At 42.0% G+C, this 17,146-nt stretch overlaps 2 protein-coding genes across 3 annotated transcripts in view; one reads left to right on the top strand and one right to left on the bottom strand.

Annotated features, from left to right (window-relative positions):
• Positions 1–306: 306 nt before the first annotated feature.
• Positions 307–2,783, bottom strand: LOC113038191 (interferon regulatory factor 1-like). The gene is made up of 9 exons (XM_026195446.1): positions 2,646–2,783; positions 2,116–2,206; positions 1,930–2,029; positions 1,644–1,852; positions 1,473–1,554; positions 1,279–1,386; positions 1,159–1,187; positions 915–1,044; positions 307–829 (listed from the first exon to the last, which is right to left on the bottom strand). Exons 2-9 carry the CDS (start codon positions 2,200–2,202, stop codon positions 708–710), a joined length of 867 nt encoding a protein of 288 aa, XP_026051231.1. The 5' UTR covers positions 2,203–2,206; positions 2,646–2,783; the 3' UTR covers positions 307–707.
• A 4,265-nt stretch (positions 2,784–7,048) lies between these two features.
• LOC113038188 (long-chain-fatty-acid--CoA ligase 6-like) overlaps positions 7,049–17,146 on the top strand; it is a 28,117-nt gene continuing 18,019 nt past the window's right edge. Inside the window, exons 1-2 of one of the 2 annotated variants that reach the window (XM_026195443.1) lie at positions 7,049–7,183; positions 16,525–16,745. In XM_026195443.1, the coding sequence (XP_026051228.1) occupies positions 7,138–7,183; positions 16,525–16,745 (267 nt within the window). In that variant the 5' untranslated portion in view covers positions 7,049–7,137. Of the gene's footprint in view, positions 7,184–14,943; positions 15,032–16,524; positions 16,746–17,146 lie in introns of those variants that run through there. The other variant, XM_026195444.1, reaches the window with a different exon arrangement.

Below are 17,146 nucleotides of genomic sequence, written 5' to 3'. Positions count from 1 at the left end.
AGTGGCTTAAAGGGTTAATTCTGCCTGATTTAACACATAATATTAAGTTTGCATCAGGCTGATTCAGCAGTGTTAAATAATATATAAACTAGTTCATTTAGATGTAACTAATTATAGGTTTTTTAGTTCTGACTTGAACTAGCTATTTTTATAACATGGACTTTTAAAATATTTTATTTTATTAACTTTTGGCTTTAGTGCATCAAACTCTTTAGACCAAATGAAAATGAGAAATGGTGCTTGGAATAAAACAAGTTTAATTTAAATCTCTCTCTCTCAGGAAAGCATAACACGAACAACAGCACATAAATTCATTTTGTTTTTATTACAAATAAATATTTACAGTATGTACAGTGAAGAACCCCTCCCCAAACTCTCATCTGATAAATGTGTAAAATGAATATGCATACATATATATATATATATATGTCCTATTGGTGAGGAAACCCTGCCATGATGAGCACATAACGGAATCGCTCCGGTTCACATTACATGAGGTTACACGGTCACAGAGCTGTACAAGAGAGCGAACGCCACCATCCGTCGTCCAGTTTCAGTTCTGGAAGATCCTTCAGAGAGAGCGTTTCTGAAGAGCACCCGTCTGTCCCGCGAGGACCAGCAGAATCCAGACTGAGCTGCGAGGTTGAGCCATTGTGTGGATCGGAGTCCATTGTCCATGAGTGAGAAGCTGAGCCTGAGCCGCGCTCTCAGAGAAGACACAAGCTCTGTGGCATGGAGCTGCTGTTCATGAGTTCTGTGTAGGTGCAGAGAGACTCGTCACGCAGGTCTGGGGTCAGTTCAGTGTAGAGCCGGAGCTCCAGCTCCTCTCCTGCAACAACAGGACAGAGAAACGCTCGTCAGATCCTGCTCGGCACAGAACACACACTCGGCCACAGCGCTCACACAACATTTACCTGAGCTTTCGCTCCACTGGCTCTCTGGACTCAGAGATTCTGTTGTGGCTACTTCATTGCCCAGGAACCCCTTTGTAAAGAAATTGGTCTGCAGCCACTGCGTGCTGTCACGCTCCAATTGCCGTGAGATCTGCAAGAGCAAAACACAGAACGTGTAAGCCGCTGGGTTTTGCTTGTTCTCTGATTACGGGGTATTCCTGCCAATGAAAAAGCACAATGCACACAGAGCAAAGCTCACACTCACCTCGATGATGGCTTCGTTCTCCTCCAGGTCTGCGGGTGGAGAGATGGAGAAAACACAGGGTGAGTTTGAGCAGTGGTCAGTGATAGAGACACAGGTGAAGCGAGGCGAGAGCTCTGTTACCTGTGGAGTGCACCGGAGACACCTGGAACTTGCAGGTGTAGGGGTCTTCAGGACAGTTGGCGATCTCCACCTCGTATGCAGGGGCTTCTTCAGAGGAGCTGGCAGTGCCTTTGGGGAAGAGACACGTGCGATGAACATCACACTCTTGTGCACAGCTCCGCTCTGATAGAAAGGTCAAATCTGAGAAGCCTTACTTAGGTTGACGGTGCTGTCGATGGTGTTCTCCTGGGTTATTTCTGAGTGCATCTCGTGAGTGTCAGCTTCCTCCATCTTGATCTGAACACACAAACACATCTTTAATGCTGTGATCTGGAAGCATGCCAGATCCAAGCACCTGCACTTCAGACTCGCTGGCACACGCTTACCTTGCGTTTGCGGCTGTCGCGGCTCCTGGATCTCTTCATCTTCTTCTTGGCGATGGCGGGCAGCATGCGGTAGACTCTCACCGCACCGCAGCCTTTGTTCACGCTCTTGTCCTTCACCTCTTCGATGTCGGGGAGAGAGTTCATGGCACAGCGGAAGTTGGCTTTCCAGGTCTTGGGGTCGGGTGGGGTCTTTCCCTCCTTGTATTTACCTGAGGAACAGAAGCGGGAGTTTGAGCGCACCTGTGGTGGACTGTGACGTCAGCCTTGTGCTCGAGCGATCGCTCACCTGTGTGAATGGCCCACTGCTTGAACAGACAGGCGTCTTTGTCCACCTGCCAGCCGTGCCGAGCCGCGTGCTTCCACGGGATGGAGAACATCTTCTCCTCCTGAAAACATTGCAGATCCATTAGAACAATGCCGTCGCTTGCTGATGCTTATCTACACGGCTGTGATCAACATCTCAGTGCTTTACCTTGTTGACCCAATGGAGTCCAGCGATGGTGTTGGACTCGATCTTCACCTCCAGCCAGGGTCGCATGCGCATTCTGGACACAGGCATGTTTCTGTGGGAGACACACGAGCTGCTTTACTCGCTCTGGAGGGAGGCGCTTTGACAAGTTCATGACCAGGAAACGGCGCTTTGTTTTTCTTATCTGAGAAATCCCACTGTGCAAAATTCTCAAACTTTACTAAATAAATGTTTTATGTAATAATGTGTTTTTTTTTTTCAGTTAGTTTTTACATCCAATCAAAGATGCACCTACAAAATGCATCAAAGCAAAATGAAAAAGTTACTTTTGATGCTGTTGTTGTTTTTGCAACATTGTTGCAGTGGGTTGCTGTAATTTGCTTTCATTACTACTATCACGTTATTTATTCAACCAGAAAAACAACACGCGTCTACAACTGAAGCAAAGCATTTCTAAGCATAAATGCAATAATGATATTCAATGCAATAATATTTAATTTAATAAAACGTTTCATATAATTAAAGGCACTTACTGTATAATATGTAATGTTATATCCAAATGAGAAAACTGTAACAAAGGTAATTCCTGTAAAGGCGTGAATCCACTCTCAGAAGAGCAGCTGAGGTTCTGTCGAGATCAGCTCGCGCTCACTGAACGGAGGAGGCGCGCGCTCGGTATTTATAGCGAATGGGGGGATTTTTCCCGGTGAGGCTCCCGGCGCATGCGCACACACAGCAGCTCTACTACTCGAGCCGGCTGATTTCCGAGAAATCATGCTGTTATGAGATAGAAGGGTTACACGCGGAAGACATTTCAGTTTGGATAAACACACACCCTCAACATGCTACCACAGAATACACGCCCCCCCCCAAACACACACACACGCACCACACCCACACAATTATATTCGTGTTATTGCCACGATAATCAACAATAACATTAATACCTTGACAGAATTAACCCCTAATAATAAAAACAACAACAATCGTAATAATAATAATGATAGATGTTGTTGTTAATTATAACATTCACTTCCACGCACTTGGCATATATTTAGGGTGAGTTCGGGTAAACTGGACACTGTAACCTGAATTAACCCTGTATCCCTTCAGTGCGAGCGAATCTGACTCCATCATGTTCAGTCCACGCAAGCATGTTCATGTGTATACAGCAGTGAGTTACAGGAGTGTGTCACGAACACAGAATAAAGTGCACAGTGTCAGGGTTCAGTGTGCGGGAGAAGTCAGTGTGTTTCCGGGAAGCGCGCGACGCGACGCGCCGCTGGGGGGCGTCACTGTCGAGTTACTGAAAGAGTCTGCGTTTCAAAGAAACTCTCTGCTGGTGACACTCCTGCGATTTCATGCGCGTGCTCTGGCATTTTAGGTTTCGGGATCCGTAATGATACTGAAGGAATGAGCCAGCGCGAGCGCATGATGAAGGTGAGGAAGATGATGTAATCTCGCGGTGTTTTCCTCAGGAGTTTCTGCTCCGTGGATTCCTGGGTTTTCCCAAGGATCGTCCAGCGATATTCCCCTCGAGCCCCATGCACAGCTCCAGCGCTCCAGACTGATCCTGACTTTCTTCATGCTGTTTATTTTTCAAATGCTTTATTGTCAACAAATAGCATGTATAACGCCATACCCCACTGTATAACAAGAACATTTCACATGCAGTGACAGAGTCATCAAGAAAGAACAAGAAAAAGCGAGAGAGAGAGAGAGAGAAGGCCTTTATCAACGCGTGTCAGTTTACAAACAAATATACTACACATATTTACATGTGCATAGGAAGTGACAGTGCAGTGTTAATACTGAGCATGTACTCTGTAAGCACCATGAAGTACATTTCTGAAAGTGTTAAAGGAGCAATCAGTTACCGTTTTAATTGCTTTACCATTTTTATTTTGACATCACATCTATATACATTATAATCTGGTTTTCAAGCGCTGTAAAAATAGGTTTGCCCTGTGTAAAACTGCATTTAAGTGTGTGAAGTTAACATAAAAATAAAAATCTATAATAAAACAACTGAACAAATGAGCGATATTTGATATAATAACACATAATCACATGTTTATAAGACAAGGAAAATGTTTTAAAAATGTGCTCAATGCTGTTCAGTTCGCAGGAGGACAGAGACAGCCCAACAAACACAAGCTTTGGTCAGAACTGACCCTCAGGGCTTAATAGAGCGGATATTTCTTACATTTCAGCGTTGCATTCTTCAGTATTACACCATTTGTTTTTAGACAGGACCCTTTATCATTTCTTCTGACTGAGGCTTTACAGAGAAGTGAGTTGTTGTCAGCTTCATCTGCCTGAAGCTCCATCCTCATCCTCAGCAAATCACTGTACACCAAACCTGAATATAATAATAATAATCTTAATTTGTTACATTTATGAAGTGCTTTTCTAGACACTCTTAAGTGAGGAGGATGTCATCAGCACAAATCCAGCCCACAAGTTCCTCATGAATGATCTGCTGGGTTAGAGCTAATAAATAAAACAGGACAGAAACAAATAATGATAGATATTACTGAGTTTCCAGCAAATGTAACAACAGAAAGAAATTCATACAGGTTTAGAATGATGTGATGTTGAGTAAAAGACGACAGTTTACATTTTTGGGTGAACTATCCCTTTAAGAACTTTAACATTTGTAAATAGTTCACACCTAATTTATATAAGACACTAATAATTATCTTTAATCGGGCTCTTATTGAATTAACATTTGACTTCAGTTAAACTCCACATAAAGAGATAAAAGCGATTACAGATACTCTGAAACTGACTGTAGTTTAACTGACTGTAGCCTGTTATAAGATCGCAGTCACAACTAATAATGCATGGTCCTCATGACCACACACACACATATATATATTAATGAATAATCAGTAATAACAAACTATGGCATTTGTAATAAAAATAAAAAACCTACAGACGTAGAAATCAGTAAAGCAGCTTCTATAAAAGTAAAATATCTCCAATATTTAATTTAAGTACTGACAGTAACATTAATAATAAAAACATTCAGCAGAAACAGCAGGTTTCTGTACAGTGCTAATAACTGCCAGTTTAATGAGTGTGGTGCTGAACTGATGAGTTTGTGATTGTTTAATCTGATCATGCAGTTTATATTGACCTCACTACAGAAGTAATGTCCTCATGTCACAGTCACACACTGTATAACACGACTCTGAACGGATCCAGCGATCCCACTGTGTGTGTGTGAGAGTGTGTGTGTGTGTGTGTGTGTGTGTGAGAGAGAGAGTGTGTGTGTGTGTGTGTGTGTGTGTGTGTGTGTGTGTGTGTGAGAGAGTGTGTGTGTGTGTGTGTGTGTGTGTGAGAGAGAGAGTGTGTGTGTGTGTGTGTGTGTGTGTGTGTGTGTGTGTGAGAGAGAGAGAGAGAGTGTGTGTGTGTGTGTGTGTGTGTGACTCTGGACGGATCCAGCGATCTTCATCACAGCAGTATTACCGCGTCACACTTCAGGAGTATTTGTTCTTGTAGTTTCACAAACACAGTCATTTACAGTGTTTTCATCTGCTTACACACAATCTTTACTTGTCTTCACACAGTTTCTGAAAGCTGAGACTCAAACAGCAGAAGCAGACTTCCTCACTGTAGCAGGACTGACACTCATCCAGGCTCATATACACACACAGCTCATTCTGAAACCACACACACACACACACACACACACACACACACACACACACACACACACACACACACACACACACACACACACTCACTCACACACACACACACACACACACACACACACACACATGCACACTCACACACACACACACTCTCTCTCTCTCTCTCTCTAACCCTTTCTCACACACACACACACACACACACACACACACACACAGGGAGAAACAGAGATATTAGGGGAAATGAAGAAAGGGCAAAGGGAAGTGATGGTGTAGATCAATAAAGAGACTAATGACAGCTCAGTCTGAGGATGAACTCCTTACACTCGATAGTGTGAGTGTGTGTGTGTGTGTGTGTGTGTGTGTGTGTGTGCATGAGTGTGTGTGTGTGAGAACGAGAGATAGAGAAGAGAGAGAGTGTGAGTGTGTGTGTGTGTGAGATACTATATGGTGTCTAATTCCACACATCATACATTTTTTCCACTGAACTTTTATCAGGTTTCACACATGATTGTATCTTCCTATAGACTTCTCTGCTGCATGCTGCTGTCATCTTTAATTGAAACATTGCTGAAGGAACGCTCGAGGAATCCGTCTCAGAAAAGGCCTGAATTGGAAGTGCACTAGCTGATGAATGTAAACCTCTCCCTGTGCACCTGGAGGAAAGGACTGATCCAGACAGTGTTCATGTGTCAGTGTGCAGCAGAGAGAGAGGCTTGAGTAAATCTCCGCTGGCCATCTGCTCCGACAGCTCGGTGACATTGGATTGAGTGGCAAATCCAGCCTGCCCTTCTCTCCAAGACCTAACCTCCTCCAGATTTTAGCCAAGGAAGAAATGTGTCAGCAGCACTCTTATGTGACGAAGCATCCCAACATGAATGAGATGCAGGTCTGGAGGCTGTGATCTGAGCGCGTCACGTGATCAGCTCTGCGTGGATGTGGAGAAGCAGAGCGACTCAAGGTTAAACAGGGGAGGCGGGGCCTCAGAGTCACGTGATGCGCTATTCCTCTGGGAATTGGTGATGGAGCAAAAGATAGACCGCACGTCACGATATGTAAATCAGCATCTCAAATCATTGCGTTTCTGGTAGATACAAATCTGTAAAATTTCAATTAAAACTAAAGATGTGGTTTAAGTCCTAAATGTGATTATCGTATAAGAATCAAATGAGGTAGAAACCACTCCTGCTGTTGTAAATGTCACATGACGTGAGGAGTCAGCCCGCAGCATCTGCAGCCCTCATAGGTGCTTCCTCCTCCTCCTCCTCCTCATCATCATCCCGGTGAGGGAGGAGACAGGAGGTGATCCTCATTCTCGGTTCCAGGGCTCGGCTCCACGCGCACAGATGAGCGCTGCGGCGGAGACATGCTCGGCTTCGCGTTAGTGGCTGGCTCTGTCTGGGTTGTGTTAGGTGAGTGTGTTCATGCTTGTTCTGCACGAATACAGCGACGACAGGCTCGGGCATCCGCAGATGCTCACGAATTAACATCGTCTGAGAGTCTCGAAGCGTTCAGGGCCTGTGCAGCAGGACGTGTCTGTGCTATCTCATCAATATCAGCTGCTTTGTTAATTACTTAATTGCCTAATTTTCCTATTGAAGTTGCTGATGGTGTTTTTGCGTTATGCGGCACAGACGCTGAAGAGCTCAAGCGACGCGTCGCTGCGTGAGAAAGGCTTTCTCTGTCAGTGTGAGTGATGTGGGACAGCGACACGGGACACTTACAGTCGAGTATATGGCTTATGTTGGGCATTTTATGGGATATGCTGTTAAACGGCTGGTTTGCCGGTGTCCTGCTTCATTGTACTACGCAGAGGCCAGTGACGTCACGGCGAGAGCGGCGCGCCTGATTGGCGGAGCTGTCCAGCGTGGGGGTGCTGAAGCGTCACCGCGCCTCACTCCACCCAGCCGAGCGGATAGCGCACTGCCTAGGGCACTGCTTAGGGCACGACGGGTTCTGCAGACCGTGCTCCGCTGCAAACTCTTTCTTTTATTCAAAGAAAACAGCTCAGTGACACCTCTAGCACTACAGCTACATCATTTTTTAAGACTCAGTTCAAACATGCAAGCTTGCGTTTTTTGATTTTACTCAAAACTCAAGGGAGCAATTAAACATAAGTGTTTGGTTTGGTTTTTGGTACAGTGTAACCTTCACCTCATGCATTTTTCATAGCTGTATGCTGACCACCAGCACTCAGACACCCACAGCTTGCTGTGTCGAACCCGAGCCATGTGCTGCCTATGAATAATGCATTGAGTCTGGTGTGATGAGAGACAGAGGTGAACCTAATCTTTCAGCCCGTCCTCTATAATTTAAAGATTTAGGCTTACTATGTGACACTCTGCATTTACTGTGAAAAGGTGTAACCTTGAATTGTTACTATTAAAGAAAATGTTCAAAAGTGAGAATTCTGTCATGGTTTACACTCCCTCGAGTTGTTCCGAGTTGGACTTTCTTTATTCTGCTGAACACAAAAGAAGATGTGCTGAAGAATGTTGGTATCCAAACAGTTGACAGTAGCCATTGATTTTCAAAGTGTTGAGAAATATCAAAAGTCATTGGCTACCAGCAGCAACTGTGTGATACCAACATTCTTCAACATATTTTTGGCTTGAATAAAACCGGATACTTTAGATGTCATCATTTAGCATATAGACAGCTTTATGTTGACTTTGAAATAAATGCGGAAAGATTTATCTTGAATCACAAGACGACTGAAAGCAAGCCTTGGGAATTTCTCAGTCTGTTGCTCAATGGTCTCTCACACTTCTGCTTTACAGCAGGGCACCGAGAGCTGGGCGTTTACAGGAACATCACTGAGATCCTCTTTTGGCCGCAGTCATGTGTGTCTATGTTTTAACCACAGCCTATTTTGCTGAATGGGGAAGAGTGGTTCTTATGATTGTATGGAGCATTGTAATGTCGCTTAGTGAGCAGAATAATGTGCTGAGTAAAGAGGGCGTCTTGTGTGGTCCATGCCAGCTGGGTTAGTTGGTTAGGTCATGTCACATGTGAGCGCTAGTTGTTTGGATCACTCTCACACTGGTAATGATGTGCACCTTCACAATGTGTGAGCTTCCCATGCATTTCTCAAGAGCACCATGATTTCTGGCTTTATTCAAGTAGATAAAAAATGTGGTTTAATATGAATGGATCGACCTGAGGTAACACTGAGAAGTGTTGCTCTGTAGAGCTGATTTAATCCTGACATTGAGCTTTGTGTTGGGTTTGGCTCAGTGATGCTAACTGATATAGCAGCTGCTGGAGAATCTGCATGTTTGATTCTTAGTGTGTTGTGTATCTCTCGGCCGGTGTGTGTGTGTGTGTGTGTGTGTGTGAGCTGTAAGTGAAGACTGTCGTGTAGTCAAGGGTAGATGGAGAGCGGTGGATTATGGGATGGAGGGAGGGAGGGGTGAGCGGAGCTGCATCTGCTGAGGGTGGTGTGATACGGCAGCCGCGAGGTTCAGCGTTTCCATATTCACAGAGCTTCAGTATTCACCCTGCGCCGCTTCTCTCACAACGAGAATGATCCATGCTGCTCAAAACACGTCATGGAGACAAAATGCCCTTAAGTTCAGTAACTGCACTGCATTAATATTAACAGCTCAGCCCCATCAGTGTACACAAGTGTGTGTGTGTGTGTGTGTGTGTGTGTGTGGTCACTAAAATAGCCTCATTTTGATTCTTTCTTCATCTTTGCAGACTATATAAAGTGGTGACCTGATTCTAACCCATAAAATGACTTATGATGATATACATTTGTGCATCTAGGTTGATTGAGTAATTATTATTATTATTTCTGTCATACACTAATGCCTTGTTAGTTCACCTAAACTAGAAGAGAGCTATATGTTTTTACAGAATCTGTTAATAATATTTGTAAAATGTAATTGCAAGGTGTTTGTTCATGCAGTAGTTCACATTAAAAAGGTAATATATGACTTTTTTGTATTTTAATAATGTATTAATAATGTTGCAATTAACATTAACTGAGATTCATAAATCCTGTAGAAGAAACCTTATTGTAAAGGGTTTCCTAATTATTATTATTATTATTATAAATAATTGCACAGTAACACAGTGTTCAGTGCAGATCGTGTTCATCCTCACACTAAAAAGAAGGGGAACATCTAAATGAACTGTTTATTATTTAACATCACTGAACCGTCCTAAATATGTTAACTTGTATTAAAAAAGGGTTAATTCAGGTAGAAATATCTCTTTATGGAAACATCTGCAATCTACTTTTTACAAAAAAATAACGTTAAATAAATAAACTGTATTTATTCAAGACAAAAATATTATTTAACCAACTGCGTTATCTCAGGTAGAGTTAGTTGTTTAGGGCACCAGTGCAGGAGACGTGACCTATGTGAGAGGAAATGTCTTCAGGAAGTCAGTACATGTGATGAGGGAAAGGTGGACAGACTCTGAATAGCCAGTGGAAAGCAAGGGTTACTCCCGTCCATCTGTTTTCTGGACTAATAGGCTGTAATCTCCGGTGACAGCGCAAGCTAATTGCTGGTGATGCCTTTGTGGGGGTGGGGCAGGGGAGGCAGAGCCTCACTCTCCAGACCCCGCCCTCAAGATGGACAGCAGCCAATCATCACTGCTCACAAGGTGTATGAGGCTCTGGATGTCCATTTGCTGAACGTACATGGAGAAGCTTGTCTAATGACTAAAGAACAAAACTTATCAAGCAAAGAGACTCCAGTCAGCAGAGGACACTGATCTGACTCCATCAATCTGAGTATTATTATTCAGCTCAGCCTGCTTGCTCCAGCTGATTGGGGATTCATTATCCAGTGTCAAGCATTTGATAGCAGTGTTCTCTCTCAGTGTCATTGCTTTGGTAATGTGTCTCTCTCACGCCAGACACGATACTTTACACACTCATACTCTTGTTACGGCCAAACTGATATTTATGGTTTGGTTCCAATTTTATTAACTAAAAATAAATCTCTTCCCAAAGACGACAAACATTCATGCAAAGGAAAAGGATGGTTATTATGTTTATAAACTTTATTATAAAGACTCTCATAATTAATATGAATATGAGACTTTAGACATAAGCCAAAATGTTACTTAATGAAGATCAATATACATTTTTGGGAGGCTTTTAAAAACTTAATTTCACCATAAACATAATTATATATAATATGAAAGTAAAACTTTCACTGAAGATAATAAGAATATTGTTTGTTTATTAGTCACCGTTTACTTACTAAAATATGAACTTCTAAAGAACCTTAATGTTTATTGTGATGTCTTTTTAAAATATGAACTACTGATCTACTGAGGAAAAAATATAATCATAATATATTGCATATCCTGTAGACGCTCTATATTTAGTGCTGATAATCCTTTGATAATCTACAGCGTATGTATGAACGCTTATGCATTAAGAGAGCGTCTGGAAAATGATGCATAAACTCACATCAGATAATGTCTGTCGATTCCCAAAGAGTCCATGGAGATGATCACGTGATGATCCAGAATAAGTTCTGACGAGATAATTACCATATTATAATGGTTAGTTTCATATGTGCAGTTATTTATGAGCGCATTTAAATTCAATCACCATTATGATAGAAAGAAGAAAGCTATGAGTAAATAGACTTTAAAAGGCTTCACAAACAATCAATATTTACTTACTATAGAAACATCAAGGCAAGGCAAGTTTATTTATAAAGCACATTTCATACACAATGGTAATTCCAAGTGTTTACATAAAAGAAAGTAATATAATCATAAAACAAATAATAATCACAAAAATAAAACAATAAATGTACATTTATTTAAATTGAATTTAAGACGGTGAAATAATTTTGGGTTGAATAAAATACAGTTCAATCAGTTCGGACATTGCACAGTGCTCATTCAATAAATGCACAGCTAAACAGATGAGTTTTGAGTCTAGATTTAAATGTGACTAGTGTTTTAGCACATCTGATCTCTTCTGGAAGCTGATTCCAGCTGCGGGCAGCATAGTAACTAAAGGAGGACTCCCCTTGTTTTGTGTGAACCCTTGGTGCTGGTGATAAAGGCATGAACAAGTTTCTCCAAGTCTTGACTGGAAACAAAACATCTAATTCTTGCAATGTTTTGTAAATGATAGTAGGCTGATTTAGTTACTGCTTTCACATGACTACTGAAACTAAGGTCTGTCTCCAGAATCACACCAAGATTCCTGACTTGATTTTTAGTTGTTTGACCCCTAGAGTCAAGGTATGCATTCACCTTGAACACTTCATCTTTGTTTCCAAATGCAATGACTTCAGTTTTTTCTTTGTTTAACTGAAGAAAGTTCTGGCACATCCAACTATTAATTTCATCAATGCATTGGCAGAGGGAGTCAATGGGGCTGTAGTCATTTGGAGATAAGGCTAGGTAAATCTGGGTATCATCAGCATAGCTGTGGTAGGCAATTTGGTTCTTTCTCATTATTTGACTCAGTGGAAGCATATACAGGCTAAACAAGAGCGGTGCAAGAACTGACCCTTGTGGGACTCCGCATGTCATGGACGTCCACTTAGACTTATGCTCTCCTAGACTCACATAATAGCCTCTCCCTTCTAAGTATGACCTGAACCATTTGAGCACCATCCCAGAAAGCCTGACCCAGTTTTCCAGTCTCTCTAGTAGTATGTTATGATCGACAGTGTCAAACGCAGCACTGAGATCTAGCAATACCAGCACTGATATATTGCCAGAGTCACAATTTAAGCGAATATCATTTATTATCTTAATGAGTGCTGTCTCTGTGCTGTGATGCGGTCGGAAACCAGATTTGAGTGTAAGCTGATTAAAAACTACATTTTCTTCATTTTTGCCAATTAAAGGAAGATTAGATATTGGTCTATAATTGCTCAAAAGATAGCTATTTTTCAGAAGGGGCTTAACAACTGCAGTTTTCAGGGAGATTGGAAAACGATTTTAGGTGCTGCAATATTTCTTCAAAAATGTTGCTATCGATTGCTTCAAAAATAGACATAGTATCTTTTTGATATTTTGGCCGAATCTGTCTGACCTCTGCATTACTTGAGGATGTGCTAATCACCTTCCTGATATTGATGATCTTCTCAAAAGAAGGAAGCACACTCATTGCATTTTCTGTCTGAGAGCATATCACTGGGAATCTGACTTGGGGGGTTTGTCAGTCTCTCAATAGTACCAAAAAGAGTACGAGTGTTATTTAAGTTACTGTTTATAAGGTTTGAGAAGAAATTCTGTCTAGCTGTGGCTAGTTTCACATTAAATGCATGAAGGATGTCTTTATAGATGCTATAGTGAATTTCAAGTTTCGTCTTCCTCCACATCCGCTCGGCTTTTCTGCATTGTCTTTTCATAGTCTGAACTCCTGTTGATCTTCTCCAAACTGATTTCTGTCTGTTTGTTTTCTTACTGACTATTATTGGAGCAATATCATCAATAACATTCTTAACTTTTGAGTTGAAGGAATCAAGGAGAATATCAACAGAGTCTGCAGAAATGCTTGGTGTTAAAGATATAGCCTCCATAAATAGTACACTTGTGTTCTCGTTTATGCATCTCCTTCTGACAGAGACAGATCTAGATTCAGTGGTAGCAGAGATCAATATATCAAAGAAAATACAGAAGTGATCAGATAGTGCTATGTCCTTAATAACAATGGATGAAATGTTTAGACCCCTACTGATGATTAGATCCAGAGTGTGTCCACCTTTGTGTGTGGGTCCATGCACATGCTGAATCAGGTCAAAAGTGTTTAGAACCGTTATCATTTCTTTTGTAGTTTTGTTTTCTGCATTATCTATGTGAATATTAAAATCCCCTGCAATAGCAAAACAGTCAAACTCTGAGGAAATTATTGATGACATTTCTGTGACCTCTTCAACAAAGGCTGGAGAGTATTTTGGAGGCCTGTAAATAATAATAAACAGAATGCGTGGAGCACCTTTCAGCACAATCCCTAGATATTCAAAAGACAAGTACTGAGCAAATGACCCTTTCTTGCATTGATAGACATCTTTAAATAGAGCAGCTACACCTCCACCTCTCCTACATCAGCAAAACATCAGCAGTCGTGTTGCCAGAAGCAACCAGAGGAGCCATATGTATTACTGATAAACCATAATTAATGGTAACACATTAGATTAGGGACCGATTCTCACTATTATATAGCTGCTTGTTAGCATGCATGTTCTAGCATATTAGATGTTTATTAATACTTATAAAGCACTACCATACTGTAATATCCCTTAACCCAACCCTACACCCAAACATAACACTACAACAACTAGCTTACTATCAATGAGCAGCAGGGAGGAGTTTAATGAGAGAAAGAGTGAATGTCTGGTCTGCATCAGTCTCTTTCCCTCTGAAGCGCATTAGCATCATTTAATATGGAGACGGCTTTTTAAGATGAAGACGGTCTCCTGAGATTCCTTAACAGATGAGTAACAGTGATGATGAATAAAGCAGGACAGATGATAAATATGCTTCAAGAAGTAAAATAGTTGAGTGTAATCACAGATGTGTTGCTGTATCCAGTATTTGTATGAACTGAGCAAAAGTGCAGAACCTTGAGAAAAACAAGTGTGCTTAACTTTACTGAACGTGCACTTAGTGTAAACCTCACGGTAGATTCTTAAATCATGACAGAACATTAATGAAATCAAAGGCCATTTAAATGACGTCCAAGACTGTTTCTAAACACTGAAGTACACTTGAAAATAAGCACTTTATAATAATGTACAATTAAAAGTTTTACTTTAAATTGCATTTCAGATCATTGTTTCAGTAAACTTTTGCTGTGCTTTGAAGTACACTTATATTGACATGAATACTAAAGCACATGTAAAGTAGTTGATTATAACTTTGATATTAAAATGTTTTTCGTTTTTTTAAATTGCAGCTTTATCACTACAAATGTGCCCATATATATTTAAATACACACCAAACAAGCTTCAGCAGGAATGCCATGAAAGTATATTTTAGATGGTAATAAATGCTTGTGAGTATATGAGTGGCTTCAGAACACAGCTTGCTGCTTCATTCACTGATTAAAAACATCACGGCCTCCTCGATACTCGAAGTCACTTCATTCATCAAAGAAAAGATCCCGGTTGAAGTTTGAAATCCCGCAGATCTCTGAATAAGCACTGAAGTGATTTGTGTGCGAGTGATTGATCAAATCAAACAGAGCTGAGCTGATCGAGTGGACTTTAGAGTGGACTGTTGTGTGTGAGAGAGTCAGACGCCGCTGCTGCTCCACGCTGGTGAGTTCCTCTGATCCTTACACACACTACACACACTTACAGCAGGGTTTGTGCCATATCTGCGTGTGCTGGGTTAATCTAACTGAGATTTGTTATAGAATTTAAATCAGAGATTGTGGACTCGCGGGTCACAGAGAGGACAACTAGAAATCGAACACATGTTGATGAATGTTAGACGGTTTTGGAAGTGTTTACCAAACAAGTCCAGAGATGAAGCACAGAATCACTTGAGCTCAGACGGATTCTATCAGTGTTCAGCTGTACAGGCGTCTTCACCACACACACACACACACACACTGCTCAGGATCAGCAGACACAGATCAGCGCAGCTGCTGTGTTTGGGTTTGAGTGTCTTCTTCATGGTTTTGCATGAGTTCATCATCTTGAGATTGAAATGATGTCATGGTCTGCCAGTGAAGGGTCTGCAGATTAAAGTGTGTGTTCAGTGTGTGTCTGGATCGATGCCACGTAAGACGAGAGACGGTCAGCTTCGGCATGTCCTCTGCTCAAACCAGCTGCCCTGCTTCACGACACACACAACCAGAATATGCTGGTTTATTCATCAGGGACTGGATGTGTGCAGCTCTTCTTCATACTTCAGTTTAATGCTAAATCACACTGGAAGAATAACTGCTAACCCTTTCCAAATGAGAAAACGTTCAAAACAACAACAAAGCTCTATTGTATGAATGCTATTATTGTGGGTTAGATCGGCCAGCTAACAAACATATTCTTTTTGACATATGAACATTGAGTGCGTGTGTGCTTGTGTGTATGTGTGTGTGTGTGTGTGTGTGTGTCTGTGTGTGTGTGTGTGTGCGTTGGTGTCAGTGAGTAGTGAAGTGAAGTGACAGTCACCCAAGTATGGTGACCCATACTCAGAATTCGTGCTCTGCCATCCAAAGTGCACACACACAGCAGTGAACACACACACACTGTGAACACACACACACACACACACACACACACACACTGTGAACACACACACTGTGAACACACACCCGGAGCAGGGTTCATCATTTATGCTGCGGTGCTCGGGGAGTGGTTTGGGGTCCGATGCCTTGCTCAAGGGCTCCTCAGTCGTGGTATTGCTGGCCCCAGATTCGAACCCACAACCTTAGGGTTACGAGTCAAACGACTTCAATGTGTGTGTGTGCATGTGTGTGTGTGCGCGTGTGTGTGTGTGTGTGTGTGTGTGTGTGTGTGTGTGTGTGAGTGTGTGTCTGTGTGTGTGTGTGTCTGTGTGTGTGTGTGTGTGTGTGTGTGTGTGAGTGAGTGTCTGTGTGTCTGTGAGTGTGTGTGTGTGTGTGTGTGTGTGTTCAGGGCGTCTGGGTCAGACAGTAGACTGGATGTTAATGTGTAATCCATCAGAAGTGAGCGCTGCTGTCTGTTTGTGTTGATGTTCAGACAAACTGTGACTTTATGCTTTCAGATGTATCCTTACTCATGATCATGCATGTGTGTGTGTGTGTGTGTGTGTGTGTGTGTGTCAGAGCTCAGCTCCACGCTTATGGAGAAGATGCAGTCTCGGGATCTGCTGCTGGGTCTTCAGCTTCCTGAGCTGGATGATCTGGGTCAGTTCCTGCGCTCTCTGCCCACCTCGGCTCTGCTGGGTCTGGGTGCCCTGACCGCTGTGCTGACCTACTGGATCTCCACCCGGCCGCGGCCCATCACACCACCCTGCGACCTCCGGCTCCAGTCACAGGAAGTGCAGGTAAACCTCGGATCAGGTGATCAGAGCCGACCTAGTTTCATATACTGACTATAATAAAATGTAAATGATACTAAAATAATACTGGTATAAATAATACGAATAGAATAATTATGAAATTAAATGATCTTAAGTGATATTTTGTTAATTTATTATTGCCTAGTTTCCGTAAATAAAAATGAGCAGCTTTGTCGTTTTTGACAGTAAATAGTTTTGGAGAAATAAAGCCTGAGAAGCTCTGATCTAAAAGAATGAACGTTAGTTATTAATCATCGTGAGATGTTCATCACATGTGTTCCTTTCATGCATTCACACAGCTCCAGGATTATGCTTTTATCTCCCAAACAATAAATGATCAAACTGAAGGCGAGTGCATGTTCAGACCGGCTCTGTGTCCTGTGATG

This window comes from Carassius auratus, chromosome 21 (genome assembly GCF_003368295.1).
Source record: "Carassius auratus strain Wakin chromosome 21, ASM336829v1, whole genome shotgun sequence".
In the NCBI taxonomy this organism is placed as follows: domain Eukaryota; kingdom Metazoa; phylum Chordata; class Actinopteri; order Cypriniformes; family Cyprinidae; genus Carassius; species Carassius auratus.
Note: the sequence above shows the minus strand (reverse complement) of the source record. Positions and strands in the feature narration are given on the sequence as shown.